The sequence below is a fragment of the Martes martes genome (assembly GCF_963455335.1).
Source record: "Martes martes genome assembly, chromosome: X".
Classification (NCBI taxonomy): domain Eukaryota; kingdom Metazoa; phylum Chordata; class Mammalia; order Carnivora; family Mustelidae; genus Martes; species Martes martes.
The window spans coordinates 31,185,672-31,211,501 of NC_137897.1; the positions used below are offsets into that span (position 1 = coordinate 31,185,672).

Here is a 25,830-nt window from a genome sequence, read left to right on the forward strand (position 1 = left end):
CGGGATGCAGCAAAGGCAGTCCTAAGAGGGAAGTACATAGCAATACAAGGCTTTCTCAAAAAATTAGAAAAGTCTGAAATACACATACTAACTTTATACCTAAAGGATCTGGAGAAAGAACAACAAATAAAGCCTAAACCAAGCAGGAGAAGAGAACTAATAAAGATTAGAGCAGAAATCAGTGAAGCAGAAACCAAAAGAACAGTAGAACAGATCAACAATACTAGAACCTTGTTCTTTCAAGGATTAATAAGATCGATAAACTCCTGGCCAGACGTATTGAAAAGAAAAGCAAAAGGACTGAAATTAATAAAATCGTGAATGAAGGAGGAGAGATCCCAGTCAACACCAAGGACATATAAACAATTTTAGGAACATATTATGAGTAACTATATGCCAATAAATTAGGCAGTCTGGAAGAAATGGATGCATTTTACTTATAAACTACCAAAACTGTGCCAGGAAGACATGGAAAATCTGAAAACACCATTAACCAGTAAGGAAACTGAAACAGTAAACAAAAATCTCCCAACAAATAAGAGTCCAAAGCTAGCTGGCTTCCCAGAGGAATTCTACCAAATAGTTAAAGAAGAACTGATACCTATTCTTCTGAAGCTGTTTCAACAAACAGAAAGGGAAGGAAAACTTCCAAACTCATTCTATGAGGCCAGCATTACCTTGATCCCATAACCAGACAAAGACCCCACCAAAAAGAAGAATCACAGACCAATATCCCTGATGAAGGTGGATGCCAAAATACTCACCAAGCTAGTAACCAATAGGATCCAACAGTACATTGAAAGGATTATTCACCATGACCAATTGGGATTTATTCCTTGGTTGTAAGGGTGGGTCAGCATTCACAAATCAATCAGCGTGATACATCACATTAATAAAAGAAAGGATGAGAACCATATGATCCTCTCAGTACATGCAGAAAAAGCACTTGACAAAATACAGCATCCTTTTTTGGTTAAAACTGTCCACAGTGTAGGGATAGAGAGAACATACCTCAATATCATAAAAGCCATCTACGGAAAGCCCACAACGAATATCATTCTCATTGGGGGAAAAACAGAGCTTTTCCCCTAAGGTCAAGAATGTGACAGGGTGCTCACTCTTACTACTGTTGTTCAACATAATACTAGAAGTCCTATCCTTAGCAATCAGAAAACAAAAAGGGATGCCTGGGTGGCTCAGTTGGTTAAGTGTCTTCCTTTGGTTCAGGTCATGATCCCAGGGTCCTGGGATCAAGCCCAACTTCAGAGTCCCTGCTCAGTGGGGAGTCTGCTTCTCTCTCTCTCCCCCTGCCTCTATCCCTGGCCTTTACTCTCTCTCTCTCTCAAATAAATAAATTAGATTTTTAACAAAATTTAACCCTCTCCCTCCAAAAAGCATTCAGATTGGCAGAGAAGAAGTCAAACTCTCACTCTTTGCAGATGACATGATACTTTATGTGGAAAACCCAAAAGGCTCCACCTCAAAATTGCTAGAACTCATACAGCAGTTCTGAAACATGGCAGAATATAAAATCAGTGCGTGGAAATCTTTTGCGTTTCTCTATACTAACAATGAGACAGAAGAAGAAGAAATTAAGGAATTGATCCCATTTATAATTGCATCAAAAACCATAAGATACCTAGGAGTAAACCTAACCAAAGAGGTAAAGGATCTGTGTTCTAAAAACCACTGAACACTTATGAAAGGAATTGAGGAAGACACAAAGAGATGGAAGAACATTCCATGGTCCTGGGTTGGAAGAATAAATATTGTTAAAATGTCTGTGCTACCCAGAGCAATCTACACATTCAGTGCAATCCCTATCAAAATAACGCTGACAGTTTTTCACAGAGCTGAAACAAACAGTCCTAAAATTTGTATGGAATCAGGAAAATTTGTATGGAATAGCCAGAGAAATGTTGAAAAAGAAAACCAAAGCTGGTAGCATCACAGTGCCAGAATGGAAGCTGTGATGCAAGAATGAAAGCTCTCTTTACAAAGCTGTAATCATCAAGACAGTATGGTACTGGCACAAAAACAGACACATAGGTCAATGGAACAGAATAGAGACCCCCAAAATGGACCCTTAACTATATGGCCAACTAATCTTCTACACAGTAGGAAAGAATAGCCAATGGAAAAAGAACAGTCTCTTCAATAAATAGTGCTAGGAAAATTGGACACCCATATATAGAAGAATGAAACTGGACCATTTTCTTACAACATACACAAAGATAAACTGAAAATGGGTGAAAGACCTAGACTGAGACAGGAGTCTATCAAAATCCTAGAGAAGAATGTAGCCAGCAACCTCTGTGACCTCGACCTCCGCAACTTCTTGCTAGACACTTCCCCAAAGGCAAGGGAAACAAAAGCAAAAATGAACTATTGGGACTTCATCAAAATAAAAAGCTTCTGCACAGCAATGGAAACAGTCAACAAAACTAAAAGGCAACCTACAGAATGGGAGAAAGTATTTGCAAATAACATATCTGACAAAAGGCTAGCAGCCACGATCTATAAAGAACTTAACAAACTCAACACCCAAAAAACAAAGAAATGTCAAGAAATGGGCAGATGATAGGAACCGACATTTCTCCAAAAAAGACATACAAATGGCCAACAGACACATGAAAAAATACTCCACATCACTTGGCGTCTGGGAAGTACAAATCAAAACCACAATGACATACCACTTCACACCAGTCAGAATGCCTAAAATGAACAAAAGAGGAAACAACAAATGTTGGTAAGGATGTGGAGAAAGGGGAACCCTCTTACACTGTTAGTGGGAATGCAAGCTGGTACAGCTACTCTGGAAAACAGTATGGAGGTTCCTCAAGGAGTTAAAAATAGAGTGGTACCTGGGTCACTCAGTTGGTTAAGCATCTGCTTTCAGCTCAGGTCATGGCCCCGGGGTCCTGGGATTGAGCCATACATCAGGTTCCCTGCTCAGTGGGGGGCCTGCTTCTCCCTCTGCCCCTCTCCCCTACTTGTGCTCTCTTTCTCCCTCTTTCAAATAGATAAGTAAAATCTTTTAAAAAGTACTTACATAGACAATCATCTTTAAATTTTTGTCTTCCTTTCCAGTCTTGTTTTTTTATTGGAATGTACCACTATTTGTCACAATTTAACATGTGGGACATTTTCTTGTTTTTTTGTCTAAACAAGCACAGGTGAATTAGTTCTTCCCATCTAGATTATAACTTCCATGAGAACAGAGACTTTTTTTCTTCATCTTTTGTTTGCTGTTGTATCCCTAGAACCTAGGCAAGTAGGAGAAACACAATGTGTGTTTGAGAGTTACACAGTATATATTTGTTGAATTGAAAAGATGACTGTGCTGAATCTGCTATATACAACTTTATCCAAATCTCAGGATAACTGGCAAGCAGATGGAAACAAAATGTTACTTTCTTCATTTGCATAATTTTCCTAATTTTGTTTTCTAGATTCTGAAAGGTAAGTGTCCAAGGAATTCCATAATATCTGACAGCACTTTTGATACTGCTGCCTTGTGTATATCACTGGAAGGAACAGCATCTATAAATATTAATACATTGCATATATTGTTTCAAAAACTATTTTATATGTTATAGTTTTCTAATTTATTAATTTTGTCATATATTAGTACATGCTACTTACATGTTTCTCAAGCCTTTATGTCATTTGTTACACGTTGAAGATAATGTATTTGGGAAAGTGAGTGGCACATAGTAAGTACCTGAAGGTTAGGGTAATTGAAGAATTAATTAAGGAGGCTTTTGGGGAATAGTTTCTTTATGAATGCAGAGGTATTTAGTGGCTTCCCATTATATTTAGAATAAAATCTGAGCTTTTCACCCAGTAAAGCTTTATATAATTTGACCTATTGTCTCTGACTCCCAGCTTCTCTCTTGCTGGTCATGCTGAAGCCATACAAAACTTCTTTCAGTTTCTTTAATACCTTTTGTTCCTTTATGTATATTTTAAAAAGTTATTATGCTTCCCCAGAGCCTCTAAGCTTTATTAGGGCACATCTGTTTTATTTACCATCAAATCCCAACTGCTAACAAAATTACTCAAATGTGGTAAGCAGTAAGTAAATATGTGTGGAATGACTATATACATGATTGAAAGAGCACTGGAGTTGGTGTCAGGAACTCTAGATTAAAATCCTGGATTGTGTTCTGAGTCTTGATCTGGATGCCAGTTACACAGATATGTTTGTGAAGTCATTGAGGTATACAGTTATAATGTGAGCGCTTTTGATGTGAATATGTTGATAAGTTAAAGACAACAGTCATGGGGTGCCCCTACTTACTGTGTGAACATGAGTGAGTCACTTCCTCTTAAATTTAGTTTTATCATTTATCAATAGGTATTAGTGTACTTACCTCATAAGGTTGTTGCAAGCACTGATAAGATGATATATGTGAAACTGCTTTATGGTTGTGGAGATATAATATATACCAGTGGAATCATTATTATTTCAAGTGGAGAAGATGCAGAGGGGAAGCACTCAGAAACCTAGTAGAACCCATCTCTTACAGAAAAGCCCTTAGGCAGCTGAGCAGAGCTGGGGCTTTAAAAGTTACTGAGGGAAGGGGCACCTGGGTGGCTCAGTGGGTTAAGCCTCTACCTTCGGCTCAGGTCATGATCCCAGGATCCTGGGATCGAGCCCCGCATCGGGCTCTCTGCTCAGCGGGGAGCCTGCTTCCCCCACTCTCTCTCTGCCTGCCTCTCTGCCTACTTGTGAGCTCTCTCTGTCAAATAAATAAATAAAATCTTTTTTAAAAAGTTACTGAGGGAAGAATGGACTTCATCTCATCTCTAGAGTATGCAGCAGGACCCTTAGTCCTTCTTAGTATTAAAAATGAGAACAGGGTGGGGCACCGGTGGCTCAGGCATTAAACTTCTGCCTTCGGCTCAGGTCATGATCCCAGGGTCCGGTGATGGAGCCCTGCATTGGGCTCCCTGCTCGGAGGGAAGCCTGCTTCTCCCTCTCCCACTCCCCCTGCTTGTGTTCCCTCTCCCGCTGTGTCTCTTTCTGTCAAATAAATAAATAAAATCTTTTAAAAAAATGAGAAGGGGCTTTGGGACTTCAGGAAGAGCAGGAGACTAGGACGGGCAAAGCCTTTAGTAGGGTGGCCAGAAATTAATGTAATGGTGTATTTGAGTACCAGGGAGGATAGTGAAGTGATTGACCTACCTAACCAGTCATGAGAGACCCATGTGGCTGAAAATTAAAGCCAGCATTGAAGTGCTTATCTACAGATTAAAATGTAGCTTGCAGGGTTTCAAAAATAATGAAAAGCTAGATATAATTGAATCTCAAAGAATCACTAGAAAAAGAATCACTCCCAGGGTTAGGAGTTTCCAAACTATGATTGTCACTGGAAGGCTGGGAAAAGAGGAGTAAGTGCATGTAAAGGGACCTAAAAGATGGGAAGGGAAGCTCTTAGAAAACTGGTGGTACACATTCCAAATTTTAATAGTACATGCAGCTAAAGCTGCAGCTTTAAAATCAGATTTTATTGTTAAAAATTCAGCTCATAAAATATATTCTCTCTAGTTATCGTTATACTTAATGTATTGAACCAGATTGATCAACTAGAAAATAAACTACCAGAACTAGACTGAACCAAGACATTTTAGCAGAAGGAAATTATTGTCATTCTCGTAAGTCCTGCCGAACGCATGTTTATTGTTATCAGTAACTGTTCTGGTATCATTTCATGTTCTTTCAAAGCCTGTGAAATTAGGGCTACCATTAATAACCCCATTATGGATGAAGAACCTGAGGTTTAAAGAAGGTAAATAACTTGCCCAAGGTCGGATAGTAGTTGGCAGGGCAGACCCCACACCCTGGCTTGTGTGGTGACAAAACCCATACTCTGACCTGTTGGCTGGAACTCCCATAAGGATGTGTATAACCTACTGTTATTTAAGAGGCCCTGATACTAGAAATCAGCTTAGTGCCAGCATGCCTTCCATATATAAGAAATAACACACAGGGGTGCCTGGGTGGCTCAGTGGGTTAAGCCTCTGCTTTCAGCTCAGGTCATGATCTCAGGGTCCTGGGATCGAGTCCCACATCGGGCTCTCTGCTCGGCAGGGAGCCTGCTTCCTCCTCCTCTCTCTCTCTCTGACTGCCTCTCTGCCTACTTGTGACCTCTGTCAAATAAATAAAATCTTAGGGAAAAAAAAAAGAAATAACACACAAAGAAGATGTTCTGTCAGTTGTAGACTAAGGAATCTTACTTGAACATACTGGAAGAGACTATCTATGATATTGTCTTAATGGATTTTAAGTTCCAGAAAAGCAGAGAATTTGTCTCTTTTCTTTCCTACTGTTTCTCTAAAGCAAAGTTTCTCATCCTTGACCCTATTGACATTTTGGACTGAGTAATTCTTTGTTGTGGGAGGGCTGTTCTGCATATTGTAGGATGTTTAGCAGTATCCCTGGCCTCAGCCCACTAGATGCTTGTAGCACTCCTCCCCAGTTGTGACAAATGAAAATATCTCTAGACATTGCAAAGTGTCCTGTGGGGAGAAAATTGCCCATAGCTGAGAACAACTGTCCTAAAGAATAGAGCAGTGCCTGGCAAGTAAAAGACACTCAATAAATATTTTATTTATTTATTTTTTAATTAATTTTTTTGTTTTTTTTATAAACATATAATGTATTTTTATCCCCAGGGGTACAGATCTGTGAATCGCCAGGTTTACACATTTCACAGCACTCACCATAGCACATACCCTCCCCAATGTCCATAACCCCACCACCCTCTCCCGACCCCCATCCCCCCAGCAACCCTCAGCCTGTTTTGTGAGATTGAGTCTTTTATGGTTTGTCTCCCTCTCGATCCCATCTTCTTTCATTTTTTCTTTTCCTACTTTCTCCGAAAGACAACTGACAGAATGGAAGAAGATATTTGCAAATGACATATCAGATAAAGGGCTAGTATTCAAAATCTATAAAAAGCTTAGCAAACTCAACACCCAAAGAACAAATAGTCCAATCAAGAAATGGGCAGAGGACATGAACAGACATTTCTGCAAAGAAGACATCCAGATGGCCGACAGACACATGAAAAAATGCTCCACATCACTCAGCATCAGGGAAATACAAATCAAAACCACAATGAGATACTACCTCACACCAGTCAGAATAGCTAAAATTAACAAGTCAGGAAATGACAGATGCTGGTGAGGATATAGAGAAAGGGGAGCCCTCCTACACTGTTAGTGGGAATGCAAGCCGGTGCAGCCACTCTGGAAAACAGCATGGAGGTTCCTCAAAAAGCTGAAAATAGAGCTACCCTATGATCTAGCGATTGCACTACTGCGTATATACCCTAAAGATACAAACGTGGTGCTCCAAAGGGGCACGTGCACCCGAATGTCTATAGCAGCAATGTCCACAATAACCAAACTTTGGAAAGAACCTAGATGTTCATCAACAGATGAATAGATAAAGAAGAGGTGGTATATATATATACAATGGAATACTATGCAGCCATCAAAAGAAATGAAATCTTGCCATTTGCGACGACATGGATGGAACTAGAGGGTATTATGCTTAGCGAAATAAGTCAATTGGAGAAAGACAACTATCAATAAATATTTTTTGATTAATGACAGGAATGAACATTGTTCTACAAAGTGTACTGCTTGTGGTATGCAAAATAACTGTAGGAAATCCTGAAAAAATTTGAGAATTTTAATAGTTACGCATTTTATGTGCATTAGAAAAATAAAATATAGTCGAACCCATGCTTTCCTGTTCTATTTTATAGGACAGGACTAAAGTGCATACTGAAGTAAAAAAAATAGGAAGTATAGATGATAAATGCATCTAGCAAAAATCATGAAATTGATTAAGATGGTATGTAAATGACTATAATTTGATGCAGTGATCAATACTAAGGGAAACTTAGGCAAACATGATGTGTCCCAAATACACTTGGTATGGGAGCTTCCCCTAAGTCTGGTTTGCGTAGGGCACTAGAACCCTCCCACGGAATGATCTAGTGCCCTGCGCAAACTAGACAAGAAGTAGAAGACAAATCGTTTACCCTCTGAGAATTGGACAGTCTGAGATATACTGTAATATATTCACATCTGTATGAGATAGCACCTAAATTCCATATTATACGAGAGAACAAAGGAAAAAGAGATTACTTCCTGTTCAGGTAATGAGGAAAGTCTTCACTGATGTTGAGAGATGGGTGGAATTTGAGTAGGTGTCGATAATGCAGAGGAAAAGAGCAGAGACATAGAATTGGGACAGTTTAAAGCGTATTTAAGGGATGGGTGGCGGCCAATTTGACCAGAGTGTGGTATAACTGTTAAGAAAGGTGGAACCTGGTTATAGAGAGTGTTTAATGCCAGGCTGGGTAAATCCATGGAACAGTGATTTTTATTTCCTAATGTCTGGCTAACACCTGCTCTGCTGACATTGTTTTTTGTTTGTTCATTTTTTCAAGTGTGTTGCTATTACTCTGGAAGTGATGCTTGGGATGGGGACCTGAGAATCAAGTTTGACAAATACTCCTACTTAGAGAGGTATAAAAACTAGAACTCACTCGCACACACACACGCACACACACACACACAGGGCTGAAAAAAAGAAAATAGAGTGGAAAGAGCAGGCTACACCTGGCATCAGAAGCATGGTGGTAACCTGTGACTGGGGGAGTTCGGGGTTTGGGAGTAATGTGGACAGTAGGCCTTGAACCTCTTACCTCTGTAAGGAAGTTGTCTTTTGTAAAATAAGGTTCTGGTTGTTGGAGGTTTGCTCCTGGAACACTAGGTGAGGCAGCTGACAGGAAATAGTGATTTTTGCCTCCTGAGTTTCATCTTGCCCTGGAAGACGGCTGCTTTCGATGCCTTTCCGCTCCACCATGTTGACCTCTAGAGAGGCAAGTCCTCTTTAAAAGTCCTGGCCCATGCATGACAAACCTTTCCTTTGTGGTTCCTCTGACACACAAATGCAAGGGGCTTGTTTCTTTTCAAAAAGGCTTTATTAAATATTAAGGAAGAAAGAAGAAATAAAATACAAGAAGTTCTGCCAGATTTCCCTAGTGTCTGATATCACTGTACTCTCACCAGTCAGAGCTCCTTTCCCTACTGCCATCAGAGATACCGTCTCTAAATTGAAATTTAGCCCTGTGACTCCTGTGCTTAACTCTTTCATGATTTCTCGCACAGGGGTTGCGTTTTAGTACAATAGCTTTCATACAGTTTTTCCTGGAGTGAGGTCGGTTTTGTCGTTCTTTTTACATAATACTGATTTTATTTATCTGAGTTGGAGGGATTACGATGAAAGTTAAGGTGATACTTGAGAAGGGTAAAAGACGTTCTATGAATATGTATGAGAGTTCCAGCTATTTCCTAGAGCCTTCCCCAAATAGCTTCATCTGATGGGTCAGGGAGTCACTAAATTTCAGACTCTGCTTCCTGTGGTGCGGGCTTTCTCATGAGGTATATCTGTGCTGCCTCAAGGAGAAATCCCAGTGGGTGGGACGACAGCTGTCCACGTCAAGTGAACCTGCAGAGTTTGGCCCTGACCCATTTTATGTACTGGTGTTCTGTATAAGATTTTTTTGAGAGTGGTTTGCAGCTTTAAATAAAAGGGGTGGGGGCAGTAGTGAGAGAAACCATTAGATGATTTCTGAAGTTCCTTTTGGTTCCAAAATTCTCTGAGAATCTAACCCCCCCTGAGTTCTTTCTTCATTCACTTTATGTTAATTTTGTTCTGTACAATTACTACCTTGTTAGAAAATAATGAAATTTCAGAGCTGCAAGAGGCTTTCGTAATTGCCTTGTCCAGTTTCCCAAACTGAGCTCCAAAGAATAGGACTCCTGAGAAATATTGATTACTTACAAACGGATTAAGTAGCCAAATACTCTGAGAGACTATACTTTGATCACATTGCTAATTGGCATTTTTAAGACTCTGGAAAGTCTTATAATAAACCCATTTAACTTTAACACAGCATTTCTTACATTTATTTGATCAGAGCCCTGATTTTGAATAATGCACTTTTAACATCCTGTGGAGGACAATCTGGGAAACACGTGTAGTTCAGTGCCCTTCATTTCTAAGGAATTTGAGATAGAAAGTTATTTTCCAGCATCACACAACTAGTTATCAGGTCTCAGTCTCATATATATTCCCTAATTGTCTCTGTTTCATATATGCTTAATTTCTTTTTTTTAAATTTATTTGACAGAGATCACAAGTAGGCAGAGAGGCAGGCAGAGAGAAAGGAAGGGAAGCAGGCTCCCTGCTGAGCAGAGAGCCCGATGCGGGGCTCGATCCCAGGACCCAGGGATCATGACCTGAGCTGAAGGCAGAGGCTTTAACCCACTGAGCCACCCAGGCGCTTCTTTTTATGGCTTTTTTTGAGATATAGTTGACATAAAGCATTGTGTAAGTTTAAGGTATAGAAGATGTTGATTTGAGGGGCGCCAGGCTTTTGCCTTCAGGTCATGATCCCAGGGTTCTGGGATCAATTCCTGCATCGGGCTCCCTGCTCGGCAGGAAGCCGGCTTCTCTCTCTCCCACTCCCTCTGCTTGTGTTCCCTCTCTCGCTGTGTCTCTGACAAATGAATAAATAAAATCTTTAAAAAAAAGATGTTGATTTGATACACATATATATTGTGAAGTGATTACCACAAAGTTAGTTAACAGATCACCTCACATAGTTTTAATTGTGTGTGTGTGTGTGTTCCTGCCCTAGGTGTGTGAGGTGGGTGTCTTTATGATAATCACCTGTGACCAATGCAGAATAACCAGCCTTTAAAAGAGGAAGTAAACCATTGAAGGTGTTACCAATAGAGATGTTAAAAGGATTTAAGTTCCCTGGTTAGCTTTCTTTCTTTTTTTTTTTTATTATTATTTATTTGACAGACAGAAATCACAAGTAGGCAGAGAGGCAGGCAGAGAGAGAGGAGGAAGCAGGCGTCCTGCTGAGCAGAGAGCCCGATGCAGGCTTGATCCCAGGACTCTGGGATCATGACCTGAGCCGAAGGCAGAGGCTTTAACCCACTGAGCCACCCAGGTGCCCCTCCCTGGTTAGCTTTCTATAAAAGACCAACACCAAAGGCTCTCATTGGCGACCCTGTTAGGACCCCTCTCACTCTTGAGAGCTTTTTCTGTATCTTCACTTAATAAACTTCTGTTGCTTTACTCAGTAGAAAAAAAAATGTGTGTATCAAGAACTTTTAATCTCTACTCACTTAGTGTTTTTCAAATATACAGTACAGCATTGATAACTGTAGTCACTGTGCTGTACTTTACTTTTTTTTAATTTTTTTTTAAATCCATTTATTTGACAGATCACAAGTAGGCAGAGAGAGAGAGTGGGGAAGCAGGCTCCCTGCTGAGCAGAGAGCCCGATGCGGGACTCGATCCCAGGACCCTGAGATCATGACCCGAGCCAAAGGCAGAGGCTTAACCCATTGGGCCACCCAGGGGCCCCTGTGCTGTACTTTATACCCCAGAATGCATTCAGCTTAAAACTAGAAGTTGGTACTTTTTGACCACCTGCACCCATAACCCCTTTCCCCCTGCCCCTGGCAACTACCGGTCTGTTGTCTGTTTTTATGGGCTTTTTTAAAGCTTCCACATATGAATGAGGTCATACAATATTTGTCTTTCAATGTCTGATGTATTTCACTCAGCATAATGCCTTCAAGGTTCATCTGTGTTGTTGTAAATGACAGAATTTCCTTTTCTGTGGCTAAATAATATTCCATTGTGTGGGTGTGTGTGTATATATGTCACATTTTTAAAATTCATCTCCGTGGATCTTTGTGTCTTGACTATTGTAAATAATGCTGCAGTGAACATGGTGGTATAGAAATCTCTTCCAGATACTGATTTCATTTCTTCCAGATACGTACTCCAAAGTTAAATTGATGGATCATATAGCAGTTCTACTTTTTTAAAAAAAGATTTTTTGTATTTACTTGAGAGAGAGCAGGAGCATGAGCAAGGGGAGGGATAGAGGGAGAGGCAGACTCCCCACTGAGCAGGGAGCCTGACTCGACTAGGGGCATGATCCCAGGACTCCGAGATCATGACCTAAGCCGAAGGCAGATGTTTGACCGAACCACCCAGGTGCCCCAGCAGCTCTACTTTTTTAATTTCCTGAGCAACTTCCTTACTGTTTTCTATAGTGGCTATACCAGGTTACATTACCAACCAGCAGGGTACAAGGGTTCTCTTTCTTCCCATCCTTGCTAGCATTTGGTATTTTTTGTCTTTTTGATAATAGACATCCTACCAGGTGTGAGGTAATAAAACATTTTGGTTTTGATCTTCATTTCCCTGATGATTAGTTACGATAAGCACCTTTTCATGTGCCTCTTAACCATTTGTTAAGGATTTCTTCTTTTGAAAAATGTGTACTTGGGTCCACTGCCCATGTTTAAATTTGGTTGTTTTTTGCTATTGAGTTGTCTGAGTTCATTCTGTATTTTGGATATTAACCCCTTATCACATATGTGGTTTGCAGATAAAGTCTCCAGTTCCCTATGTTGCCTTTTCATTTTGTTGATCATTTCTTTTGTTGTGCGGCAGCTTTTCAGATTGGTGTAATCTCATTTATTTGTGCTTTTGTTGCTTGTGTTTTTGGTTGTCATATCCAAAAAATCATTTTCAAGACCAGTTTCAGAGAACTTTTTTTCTGTTTGTTCTTCCAAAAGTTTTATGGTTCCAGGTCTTACATTTCACTCTTTAATCCATTTTGAGTTAATTTCTGTCAGTGGTATAAGGCGGAGATCCATTTTCATTCTTTAACATGTGAATGTCTAGTGTTCCCAGCACTATTTGTGAAGAGACTGTCTTTTCCCCATTGAGTTTTCCTGGCTCCCTTGTCAAGTGAGTGTTAGTTGACTTTATATGCCTCAGTTTATTTCTGCTTTTGGGATTCTGTTCTTTGGTCTGTTTGTCTGTTTTTATACCAGTATCATATTGTCTTGATCACTGTAGTTTTGTATTATAGTTTGCAGTCGGGAAGCATGATGTCTCTAGCTTTGTTCTTTCTCAAGAGTGCTTTGGCTATTCAGCGTCTTTTGTGGTTCCATACAAATTTTAGGATTGTTTTTTTCTATTTCTGTAAAAATGCCATTGGAATTTTGATAGGGATTGTGTTGAATCTATAGATGGCTTTTGGTAGTATGGCCATTTTAATAACATTCTTCCAATCCATGAACATGGGATATTTTTCCATTTATCCGTTTCTTTTTCTTTTGTGAACATCTTACCCAATTTTCAGTGCATAGATTATTCACTTCCTTGGTTAAATTTATTCCTGTATTTTTTTTTTCTTTTTCATGCCATTATAAGTGGGGTTACTTTTTATTTTTCAGACAGTTCATTGCTAGGCTCTGTAAACAACTTTTTTTTTTGTATGTTGATTTTTAATCCTGCAATTTTACTGAGTTCTTTTATTCTGACAGGTTTGTTTGTTTGCAGAATCTTTAGGATTTTCTGTATATAGGATCATATCATCTTCAACCAGGGAGAATTTTACTTATTCCTTTCTGAGTTAGATGTTTTTTTTTTTCTTCCCTTGCCTGATCACTCTGGCTAGGACCTCATTACTGTGTTGGGTAGGAGTGGGGAATGTGGGCATCCTTGGGAATCTAAGACCATTCCTGATCTTAGAGGAAAAGCATTCAACTTTCATCATTAAGTATGATGTTAACTGTGGGATTCTCTTATATGGCCTTTATTATATTGAGGTATATTCCTTCTGTACCCAGTTCATTGAGATTTTTTTTTTAATCATGAATGAATGTTGAATTTTATTAAATGCTTTTTTTGCATCTATTGAGATGATTATATGATTTTTATCTTTTTTTTGAAGAGTTCGAACAGGATTGACTAATTCTTTAAATATTAGAATTCATGGGGTGCCTGGGTGGCTCAGTGGGTTAAGCCTCTGCCTTCAGCTCAGGTCATGATCTCAGGGTCCTGGCATCGAGCCCCGTATCAGGCTCTCTGCTCAGCAGGGAGCCTGCTTCCCCCTGCCTCTCTGCCTGCTTGTGATCTCTATCAAATAAATAAATAAAATCTTTAAAAAAATTAGAATTCACCACAGAGACCATCTAGTCCAGGACTTTTCTTTTTTGAGAGGTTTTTGAGTACTGATTCTATCTCCTTACTCATTATTAGTCTGTTCACGTTTTCTATTCATGATTTAGCCTTGGTGGCTTATATGTTTATAAAAATACACCAATTTTTTCTAAGTTGTTCAATTTGTTGGTGTATAGCTGTTTATAGTAGTCTCATTTTCCTTTGCATTTGTGGTATGACTTGTAATGTGTCCTCTTTCATTTCTGATCTTATTTTTTTTCTCAGTCTAGCTTAAGATTTGTCCATTTTGTTCATCTTTTTAATGAATCAACTCTCAGTTTTGTTAATTTTTTTCTTTTTTCCTATCTTTCATTTCTGCCTTATATTTAGTATTTATTTCTTCTACTAACTTAGGGCTTGTTTTTTTTTTCCTTGAAAGTTCATTGCTATAAACTTCCCTCTTAGAACTGCTTTTCCTGCATTCCATTGTTTTTCTTTCACTGTGTTTCTATTTTCTTGTATCTCAAGATTTTTTTTTTTTTAATTTTCCTTTTGCTTTCTTCTTTGGTCCATTGGTTGGTCAGGAGTATGTTGTTTAACTCCCATGTATGAGGATTTTACAGCTTTCCTCCCATTCTTGATTTCTAGTTTCATACCATTGTGCCTATAAAGGGTAGGTGATATAATTTGTTTGCTTAAATTTGTTGAGACTTGTGGCCTGCCATATGATCTATCATAGAAAACATTTCATGTGTACTTGAGAAGAATGTGTATTCTACTGTTAGATGGAATGTTCTGTTTATGTCTGTTTGGTCCCTTTGGCCTATACTGTGGTATAAATCTGCTGTTTCCTGATTGATTCTCTGTCTGTACAATCTACCGATCACTGAAAGTGGATATTAAAGTCCCCAACTAGGGGCGCCTGGGTGGCTCAGTGGGTTAAAGCCTCTGCCTTCGGCTCAGGTCATGATCCCAGGGTCCTGGGATCAAGCCCCACATCAGGCTCTCTGCTCAGCAGGGAGCCTGCTTCCCCCACCCTCTTTCTGCCTGCCTCTCTGCCTACTTGTGATCTCTGTCTGTCAAATAAATAAATAAATAAAATCTTTAAAAAAAAAATAAAGTCCCCAACTATTACTGTATTGCTGTTTATTTCTCCTTTTAGTTGTGTTGGCATTTGCTTTATGTATTCACATGTTTCAGTATTGGGTGAATAAATATTTACGATTGTTTTATCTTTTTAATGAATTGATCCTTTTTCATTATATAATGACCTTCTTTGTCTCTTGTGACCATTTTTAGCTTAAAGTCTATCTTGTAACCAATATAGCTATCTCTACTATTTTTGGTTATCATTTGCTTGCAATATCTGTTTCTGTCTCTTCACTTCATTTTATATGTGTCCTTAAAACTAAAGTCTCTCGTAGACAGTATGTCATTTGGACCTTGTTTTTTTTTTTTGGTTTTTTTTTTTTTTAAATCCGTTCAGACTTTCTGTGTTTTTTGGTTGGTGAATTTAATCCATTTATATTAAAAGTAATTATTGATAGGTAAGCTGTTCTGTTCTGTTGAATTCTGCAGTTCTATTTTTAGCTCTAAGATTTCTGATTTTGATGGTTTCTCTTTCTTTGTTGTACTTCTCATTTTGTTCATGGCATTGTTTTCCTATTTTCATTTATCTGTGTATTCTTGTAGTTTATTAAAGTTCTTTAAGAGGATTATTCTGAATTCCTTTTCAGGCAATCTATAAATCTATTTTGTTAGGGTCACTTATTGAAGCTTCATTAGTTTCCTTCGGTGATGTTATGTTTACCTTTTTATTCATGATTCTTGATTCTTTGCATTGGTGTCTCTGCATTTGCTTTAGCAATCTCCTCTTTCACACTTTACAAGTTCATTTTAGCACGGAAAGACCTTCACCAGTCACTAAAGGTTGGGAGTACTGGACAGGTCATCTGGTAGCCTCTGTGAGAAGGCAGGGCTTGCTCTTGGCGTTTCTAGTTGGGCAAGGCCATTGTCCATGCTCTGAGGTTGGGGGGAATGATGCTGGCTGGGCTCCACAGTTGGGTGGTCCTGCTGACTGGGCTCCATGTTCAAGCAGGATTAGTGGGCAACCATCTCTTTGTTTAGGTGGGGCTGTTGATTGTGCTCTGCAGTCAGGTGGGGCTACTAGCTAGGCTCTGCAATCACCTCTGGTTGGTCAAAGTCCCAGGCTGTGTTCCCTGGCAGGGTGGCACCACTGGATAAACTTCTTGATTGTATAGGGCTACAGGATGGGCTCCACAATAACCCCTGGTTGTATGGGGTCTCAGGTTGTGCTCCACAACCAGATGGTGCCACTGGCTGAAGTCTGTGTTTACACAGGGCCCACAGTTTATGCCCTGAAGTTGAGTGGGGCATGCTCATCTTCCTGATCATGTGATCCATGGGCTGTGCTCACCTGGAAGGCAAGGTCATTGGCTAGACTTCCTTGTCTGGTGGGATCACAGGCAGTGCTCCTTGACTGGCCAGATTACCAGCTTGGTTTCCTACCTGGGCAAGGCTACAGACTGTTTTCAACAATTGGATAGGGCCAGTAGTCTGGGGTCCTCTGCTTATCAGGGTTGTAAAGTGAGCTCCATGACTGGATGAGATTGTAGGCTGGGCTGTGTCTCACAGTACAATAGGCTGTGCCCCCACGTTTCCCAGGTCACTACCCAGGCTCCTTGATTATATGGCGCCAGAGGCTATGCTGAACTGTTGCGCATGGCTGCTGGCTTGACTTCCTGACTGAGCCAGGGCTATAGGATGAGCTCTGTGGCTACTCTAGTTCTCTGGCTGGGCCTCCTGGGTGGGCAGAGCTGGAGGCTATGTTTAGCACTAAGGTAGGGCTGGGAATTTGCATCCCTTCTTGGGCAGGGTGGTAGAACAGGCTCCCCTACCAGTATGGCTCAGTGACTGGGGATCCAAATCAGGCAAAACTGCCAATCAAGTTCCCTAGCCAGAGAGGGCCACTGGCTCAACTCTGCCGATGGCCAGAGCTGCTGGCTAGGATCTCTGCTCAGCAGTGTTGCTGCAAGCAAGAATGCCATCTGCCAAGACCTGCTGTAAGCCCCACGCCCTTCTCCCTCTCTAGCTGATCCCCAGTGGTCAAGCTCTGCAGATTCTTCCACTGACCCCTATGAGGCAAGACATGAGTGGACTTCCTGCAAAGGGGCCCATGTGCTGAGGGAGCTAGATGTCTGCCTTAGGCTCTCTTTTCCCACTGTAGGAACCATCACTCCTGGGCTGAGGTGGTGGGGGGAAGCCCTCTCAATATGGCACTGTAGGGGAAAGGCAGTGGGTCAGAATGTGTCCAGTCCTCTTCTAATGCCGGATTTCACACTGATGTTTCTATGGATAGTTGCCAGTTGGTCTTCTTGTGAGGGGTACTATAGTTGCGAATGACCTATATGGCCATCTTGATGATATCATTCTCTCGTACATGCTTAACTTCAAGTAGGTTATACATTCATTAATGGACAGATAGATTATGTCTTATAATTTTGCCTCTGGTGCTTAGCTCCATGTTGGGAATGTGGCAGGTAAATAATAAATGTGTGGTAATTCTGTGATTGAACCCTGTAAGAAAATGAAGCATTATGGTATGAATTAGCTTCTGTGTAATGTATTTTCATCTTTTAAAAAAAGAATTGCTTTTTCTGGGGCACCTGGGTGGCTCAGTAGGTTAAAGCCTCTGCCTTCGGCTCAGGTCATGATCCCGGGGTCCTGGGATTGAGCCCCGCATCAGGCTCTCTGCTCGGCAGGGAGCCTGCTTCCCCCTCTCTCTCTATCTGCCTGCCTCTCTGCCTACTTGTGATCTCTGCCTGTCAAATAAATAAATAAAATCTTAAAAAAAAATTAAAAAAGAATTGCTTTTCTTCCATGCATACCTGCATTTGGATTATGTGGTTTTTTTCCTACAAAATTTCCATTGTCAGTAATTCATGGTTATTGATTCATACTGTTTATTGGTAATAGCTCTGTGGGCTGCTTTGCTTCAGGGATAATTTAATTAGGGGTACTGCTGTTTGACACCATTCAGGAAAATGTTACACTGTAAAGGGTATTGGATTTGTCACAGAGTGACACTGAAGAGAAGCCAGGGATAGGCAAACTAATAACATGCTGCTTGGTTATTAAAATTGGGCCCTTCATCATTTTGTTTAACATTTTTTGTTTATGTCACTGCCCTCCTAAGAAATGAGCGTGTGACCAATTTGATGCCTTTTATTTGGCAAGGGCAGAAACTAATGCTAGACAAACAAGGACATAGTAAGTTGATACAGATAGAGTCCGTGCTTTCAGAATGCTGTGTTTCTGTTCTCTGAAGTTAGATACCTATTTGTGATGAAGAGTACATTTGTGTAGGGGGCAGGATTGGAATGCACTAAAATGAAATGTTCGTGTTGACCACATCGGCTTTAATGGAACTTACTTGATGTAGTGACTCAACCTCTGTGAATCTGACTGTGTGTATGTGCTGTGTTTTATACAGGGAGTCATCATCCAGGGACCTGCCAGAGACCACAAGAAAACATGGGGAAGAGTAAGTTTCTGTTTGCTTTTTAATAATTCATACTTTCTCCATGTTAATCTATGTATCCAAGAAATTAAATTTGCAATTCCAAGTATTTTGTGGACATCTAAATTGTATTTCTGGTTAGTGTTAGAAAGTTTTTGTCTGAAGCAGGACAGTGCAGAGAAAAACAGACCACATGCTGCTCATTGGCTAGGGTCTTTTGTTTTCCTTCCTTCTGCTCTTTTCTGAACATCTCCCAGTAGAGGGAGAGAAGGCTCAAACTTGATATATATAGACCTGTCCTAATCCCAGCTTCCTTACAACTCTTAGCAAAGTTACCCATATGCTTCCAATGGTTTCTAAGCCTTGTTGATAACTGACAGAAACAAAAAGATGATTCTGCTGTGCAGCCAGTGACAGTATTAAAAAATTCATCTGTGAAGTTGATTTATAAATGGTTTTGATTTCCCCTAAAATGTTAAAGCCTGGCATTTAAGAACCATTAGATGAACTCCTTTGATATTTCCTTTCTCATGAGGCTATTTACGGGCAGTAGACAATAGACAAATTCAAGGTCATTTTGTTGTTAATATTACCAGCCACCAGTGACTCCATAAAAAACAACATAGACCATAAAACCGTATGCATAAAGGAGCTCAGAGGGAGACTTCGTGTTGTGTAGTATAACGAGAAGAGTATTGGTCATAGAGTTAGAGGCCTGAATTCAAATTCTACTTCTACTACCTTGATCATGTCCTAGAGTTCCCCTGCATTTGCTTGTCCATATCCCAAGTGGGATTTATATATTCTTGGAAAGTTGTGGCTGTCATAATGTAATGACGCATGTAAAAGTGTCTTAAGAATTCTATAGAAGAGGGCAGTGCAATCTGTTCTCGGCTGTCCTTATTGAATAAGTATACTTTCATTGGTTCTTTTTTTTTTTTTTTAAGATTTATTTATTTTAGAGGGAGAGAGTGTGTGCACAAGCAGGAGGAAGGGCAGAGGAAAAAGGAGAGAGAATCCTCAGCAGACTCTGCGCTGAGTGCAGATCTTGATGCAGGGCTAGATCTGTGACCCTGAGATCATGACCTGAACCGAAATCAAAGAGTCAGCCGCTTAACTGATTGAGCCACCCAGACACCCCCATTGGCTCTGTCTTTTAACAGTTAAAATGAAGTGGTTTGGTCAGATGCTTGCGTAGGCAGCAGTGCTTGGGACCAGGGTTACGCAACGGACAAGGAGTGCCTCCTTATGGTTTGTGCTCTAAGCACTTTGCTTGCCACTCCTTGGTATGAGCCCCCTGGTAAGCAGCCCCAGGGATTATGGATCAATCATGAAAAATTTTTTCCTGAACCTTGTTGAGTCAGATTTTACCTGTTTTTTCCAGTGATTTCCTGGGGGATTGATTAGCCCCAGGGATTCTAGTTCTTTTCCAGCCTCCACAAAATACAGCAATCTCCTCATAGTTTAAAAATGTAAAAAACATGAGTAAATTTGAAAAGAACTGGTGAAAGTTCTGGGACTGAATTCCTGCCATGTCCTAACTCCAAGTCAGCTATCAACAGAAGTTTCCAGAGTAACTCACTGTGGCTTGGTCCTCACCTAATTTCAAGCTTCAGGTGGATGTGAAGAATGTTTGGATTGTTGGATTTCATCATGACCACAGGGAGAAGTTGCACTGAGAGCAACACATTCCTTATTGTGTCCTCTCTTCCTTTTCAGAATGATCATCAGGTCATTAGCAAGGAGATCATTAGGAGCTTACTTTAAAAGGTTCTTCAGCAAGTCTTTGTTTAAATGGTCAGGCAACTGAAAGGAGTTCTTGCTAAAGGATAGGACATGGTAATGTTATCAGCAAGGATGGGCATATTTCCAGTCTGGAGATGAGATAAGGGAAATGCTCCAAAAAATGCTACTTTACAAACCCATGGAAACTTATAATAGCATTTTGACTGTTTGTGTTGGCCACTTTAAAAACATCCTTCACATCCTGAATCTCAAAGACTCTATCCTTTACTCTCTGAGCTTTACTTAGCTTGCCTGATTTCACTTGCTAATTGCTGTCACTGTTAGTGGGGGAAAAAAGATGCTACTATGTGGTAATTTTTTTTCTCTTCTGGCAACATACAATGAAGTTTTTTTACTGGATTTGGCAAAGATTCTCACAAACATAGCTCAATGTGTCATACAAAGGGACAGCAGAGGAAAATATCACAAAGACATAGCACTAGCCTCATTAACAAGGAGGCATGAGAACAAAGAACACAGCTGGAAAACCATACAGTGTAGGTGAAAAGTTAAAATTAATATTGGCATGAATTTCTTTAAATATTCTTTGATACTGGATGAAGAAATCATTTATTAATATGTGCTAGATGAATCATTCTTTTATGTGACATGAAAAAAAGTGTGAGCCAAGTCTTAAACGTGGTAGTAGGAGGATGAGAACACACTTGTCTATTTAACTTTTTATTAGACCACCATTTATGTCCATTTATGTGTCATTGAAATCACATTTACTACAGATATATGAGTTCTGAGCTAGAGCTTCGTATTTAGGACTTAAGAATATATAATTATTTTGAGATCAACAAGTGTCTATGGAACACTTCATAACTCACAGATATTTCTCATACATTATCTTAATTTGAGTTGTCAGAGAACACTATGATGTAAATAGGGATATTATCTTTATTTTATGGATTACAAAACTGAAGGTAATCTAAACTCCACAGCCTATAAAATGGAGAGCCATAATGCAAACCTAGGTTTCCTGATGGGCTATGCAGTTTTTCTTGTCTTCTAGTAGACCATGGTTTGAATACCCTAGTCATTAGTAGTGTATAAAGTCAATTAAAAACTTAGGAGCTATCTGTTGATTTGATAGGTACGGAAGAAAATATTTTCTCGGATCTATGACTATGTTCATATATTCCATGGAGGACTGGACAGATAGGCAAAGAGAATTGACTCATTGTTTATCACCATTTATGATAACAGCTTAAAGACATGTATCAGGTAGTGGAGTGCCTCAAATACCAGTCTTCTGAGCAGCGAGGGACACATCCCATACTGCAAGGTGCCTAAAGTAAGGGGTTTAAAATACCACTTAAGCTGGTGAAAGCCACCCTTCCTGATCAATAGGTTTTTGTCCTTGGGGTTTTTCTTTTTTTTTCTTTTCTTTTCTTTATTTGACAGACAGAGATCACAAGTAGGCAGAGAGGCAGGCAGAGAGAAAGGGGGAAGCAGGCTCCCTGCTGAGCAGAGAATCTGATGTGGGGCTCAATCCCGACGCTGAGATCATGACCCGAGCCGAAGACAGAGGCTTTAGCCCACTGAGCCACCCAGGCGCGCCCCCCGCCTTGAGGTTTTTCTTAACAGGAAGAATAGAATACATTATGGAACACCAGAATAGTAGGAGACAACAAGGGGAGATGCTGTTACAAAAAGGAACAGTGTATGTAAATAAAATCATGTATAACATTTCATTGAAGAATTAACGTTTTCACAAGGAAGAGAATGTGGGGATTATATAAATGTGTATGTATTGGCTCACAAAATGTTATATACACAATGCTGGAATATTTATCTTTATCGTCTTTGGATGGAAATTAAAACTTTATTCTATGCTTCCATTCCCCCCCATCCCCTGAGCAACTGGTATATTCATGACAAAATGACACAAGTCTTAGTACTCCACAAAGCAATTCCTTGGGTTTTTTCTTGCCAAAATTTTTTGGAGCTATTGTTTCATTATAATGTTCTTGTTTTTTTTTTTTTTTTAAAGATTTATTTTAGAAAGAGAATGAGAGCATAGGGTGGGGAGGGGCAGAGGGAGAAGGTTGAGAGAATCTAAGCAGACTCCCTTCTGAGTGCAGAGCCCGGTGCAGGGCTCAGTCCCACAACCCTGAGATCATGACCTGAGCCAAAATCAAGAGTTGGTCATCCAACCAACTGAGCCACTCAGGCACCCCTGTTTTGTTAGGATGTTTGTGTAGAATTTGATTTTTAAGTCATACTTGTTTTCCATGTGAATTTTCTTTATAACAGAACACACTTCTCTTACTGAATGTTCTATAGTGCTAGAGCAGCAATTCATGGTATGTATTAGCCTAATACATAGTTATTGATGGTGAATGTCACTGTCTTTACCTTAAGAACAGAGCTTCTGGAAGAAATTCATTATGTTGTCTCAGTAATAGCTGGCTACAAGATGCTCCTATACCTGTTATACAAAATGGGAATAGAATTTAGCCATCAATCTTCAAAAGGATTAATTTTGCTTCATTGTATAGAAAACAGTATTGGGAATAACTGAATGATGACAAGCAGACAGGGCTTATTTGTGGAGAATAATTAAAATGACGTAGCTTTGCATTTTTTGTTTCTCCTCTTCCAGTAGTCTTTAAAGATTTACCTAGCCTAGAAGAAAATCCTGGGTCTCTAAGGTCTGAATCTGAAAAGTCAGTTTCTGTCTTCATTTTCTATACCTAATGGTAACTTAATGCCCTTGATGTTCTCATATCCACAAACATATTAAAAAAAAAACAGCGGCAGTGTGCCAGTTACAGTCTGTTTTTTATTAAAACGTAGCAGCGTAATTTCTTTGGGTCACAGGATGTACTTGGCTCCTTTAGCCCAAGAAACGCAAACACGTTACCCTACTTACCAAGACTTAGCAGAAGGAAAGATGGTTTAGAGCCGCCACAGTAAATCTCCAAGCTGTTCGATCTGCTGCTGAACTACTGCTCAGTTGAGGCCAGTCCTAAACTTTAACTCTGAGCATACAGCTCTATATTTTCAACCAAGGAATGAACATGCAAAGTGACAAGCCTTGTAAAGTGACTTTCTCTTAGTGTAGTGTCTGCTTTTATTTGACAGCTCCCTGGTTTATAGTTCAAGTAAAGGCACACAGTTAAAGCCAATTAATTATTTCCTTTTCTGGCCTGCATTAAATTTCAGAGTCTCTTTATTACGGCAGCATGTTCATGCCTCTGCCGTTTAGATGAGGTCACCAATTTATTGTAAACCCTTATCTTCATAATTTTATAACAGTAATACAGATCTGCTTGGGGTTGACAGCTTCCATTATTTTTTCCTGGCAAGTCTTTTCCACTAGGAAAATGAGGTAACTCTTTAAGAAGGGTCAAGCCACTTAAAAAACAAACAAAACAAAGTCATTATAGTGCTGGATGCTTTTTGTCTTTGATACAATCCTCTCTGCCTTTTACCTATTTAACAAAATAACCTTTGGTACATAAGTTAGGTTTGCACTGTTGACATTTTTTCTCATAGCATAGAATTTACCATGTTCAAGTGTACAGTTCAGTGACAGTAATTCACAATGTTACGTGACTATTTATTTCCAAAAATGTTCATTACCTCCACAGGAGATTCCAGACCCATGAAGTAGTCAGTCTTCATTCCTCCCTCTCCCTAGGCCCTGGCAACCTGTAATCTGCTTGCTTTCTCTATAGAGTTACCTATTCTGGATATTTCATATGAAGGGAATAATACAATATAAGACCTTTTGTGTCTAGCTTTGTCCTGCTTTTTTTAGGTTTATCCATGTTGTATTCGTGTTAGTACCTTATCCCTTTTGTGGCTGAATAATATCCCATTGTATAAATATACCACATTTTGATGATCTCTTCATCAGTTGGTGGGCATTTGGATTGTTCCACTCTTTGGCTATTTTAAGTAATGCTGCTGTGAACATTGTTATACAAGTTTTTGTTGGAATATCTGTTTTCAGTTCTTTGAGATGTGTATCTAGAAGTGACTGTTGATATTTTTGGCTGGATAATTCTTTGTATGTGGGGGGTGCTGTCCTGTGTGTTATTAGATGTTTAGCAACATTGTTGGCCTCTCCACACTAGATGCCAGTGGTTTCTTCCTTTCCAAGTTGTGACAACGAAAAATGTATCCAGACATTGCTAAACATTCCCTAGGGGTGCAAAATTGCTCTGGGCTGAGAACCACTGATTTGAAATAAAGGAAAGTAAATCTTTAGAGACAAGCCATAATACACATATTATGATGTTTTTCACAGAAGTAATTTGAGTCTAAAGAAGAGCATTACATGGTTCTGGAAACCAAGGTATAGCCCTGATTCTATAATCAAGCAGTTGTGTCCTTGGGTGAGTCACTTAACTTCTGGATTTCAGTTTTCTTGTCAGTAAAATGAAGGGATTGAGACAGATCAGTGGTTTCCAGTGTACTGCTCAGCGAAGCCCCAGGTTTTCTAAAGGGATCCCTGAGGAGCCACCGTGAGGGAAAGGAAGAAAACGAAGTAATCCTGATAATTAACACCTTCCCTTTAGGCAGAGCAAGCAAAAGTTTGCATTCTGTTGTCATTCCTGGATAAAATTCACATATAAACAATATTAATTCCACCAGTAAAAAGTCATTTCTGGAGTCCATGTCCTAATTACCAAAGGCATTAATTTGTCAGAGAGACTCCATTTCCTAAACCCATTATGCTCTGCCGTTGTTGGCAGGAGAAAGAGGTAGCTGAGTGTTCTCTCTTAAGTGCTATCTGAATAGCCACCTCTGGAATGTGGCTTTTTTTTAAAGATTTTATTTATTTATTTGACAGATCACAAGTAGGCAGAGAGGCAGGCAGAGAGAGAGGGGGAAGCAGGCTCCCCACTGAGCAGAGAGCAGGATGCGGGGCTTGATCCCAGGACCCTGTGATCATGACCTGAGCTGAAGGCAGAGGCTTTAACCCACTGAGCCACCCAGGCGCCCCTGGAATGTGGCTTTTTGATGAACTGTAGAACATGTTCTGTTAAGCCAACCATCCACTCCTGGATCTAGATTGCAGCTAACTATCACAGAGGTAATATCATACTGTCTATGCTGACAGGTTGTAAAGCATTCACTATAACATAGAGTTTGGTATTTAAAACCATATTTCGTATTTGGTGACTTCGTCTACCTGCCTTTTTCCCCATTAAATGGCTATTATCAGTTACAGTTCTTTCCATATTCTTCCATATGGGACAGAACTATAATCAGTGTAGATAGCATCCATAAATTAAAAAGAAACTTTTATGTCTAAGAACTGTAAACACTAAGACAAATGATATCCTTGCTAATATAATTGGGGCACTAGTGACAGGAGAAATACCTATCTTCTGTTTTGATGATTCCATCTGATTGTGTGCTTAATTTTGTATAAATTAGACCATTTGCTAATTCTGTATTTGTTTGTTTT

At 39.8% G+C, this 25,830-nt stretch overlaps 1 protein-coding gene across 1 annotated transcript in view; it reads left to right on the plus strand.

Annotated features, from left to right (window-relative positions):
* Positions 1-25,830, plus strand: part of PRRG1 (proline rich and Gla domain 1) — a 158,474-nt gene that overhangs the window by 45,628 nt on the left and 87,016 nt on the right. The window contains exon 2 of the mRNA XM_080794727.1: positions 18,588-18,638. Coding sequence (XP_080650853.1) covers positions 18,629-18,638 — 10 coding nt within the window. The 5' untranslated portion in view covers positions 18,588-18,628. The remainder of the gene's footprint in view (positions 1-18,587; positions 18,639-25,830) is intronic.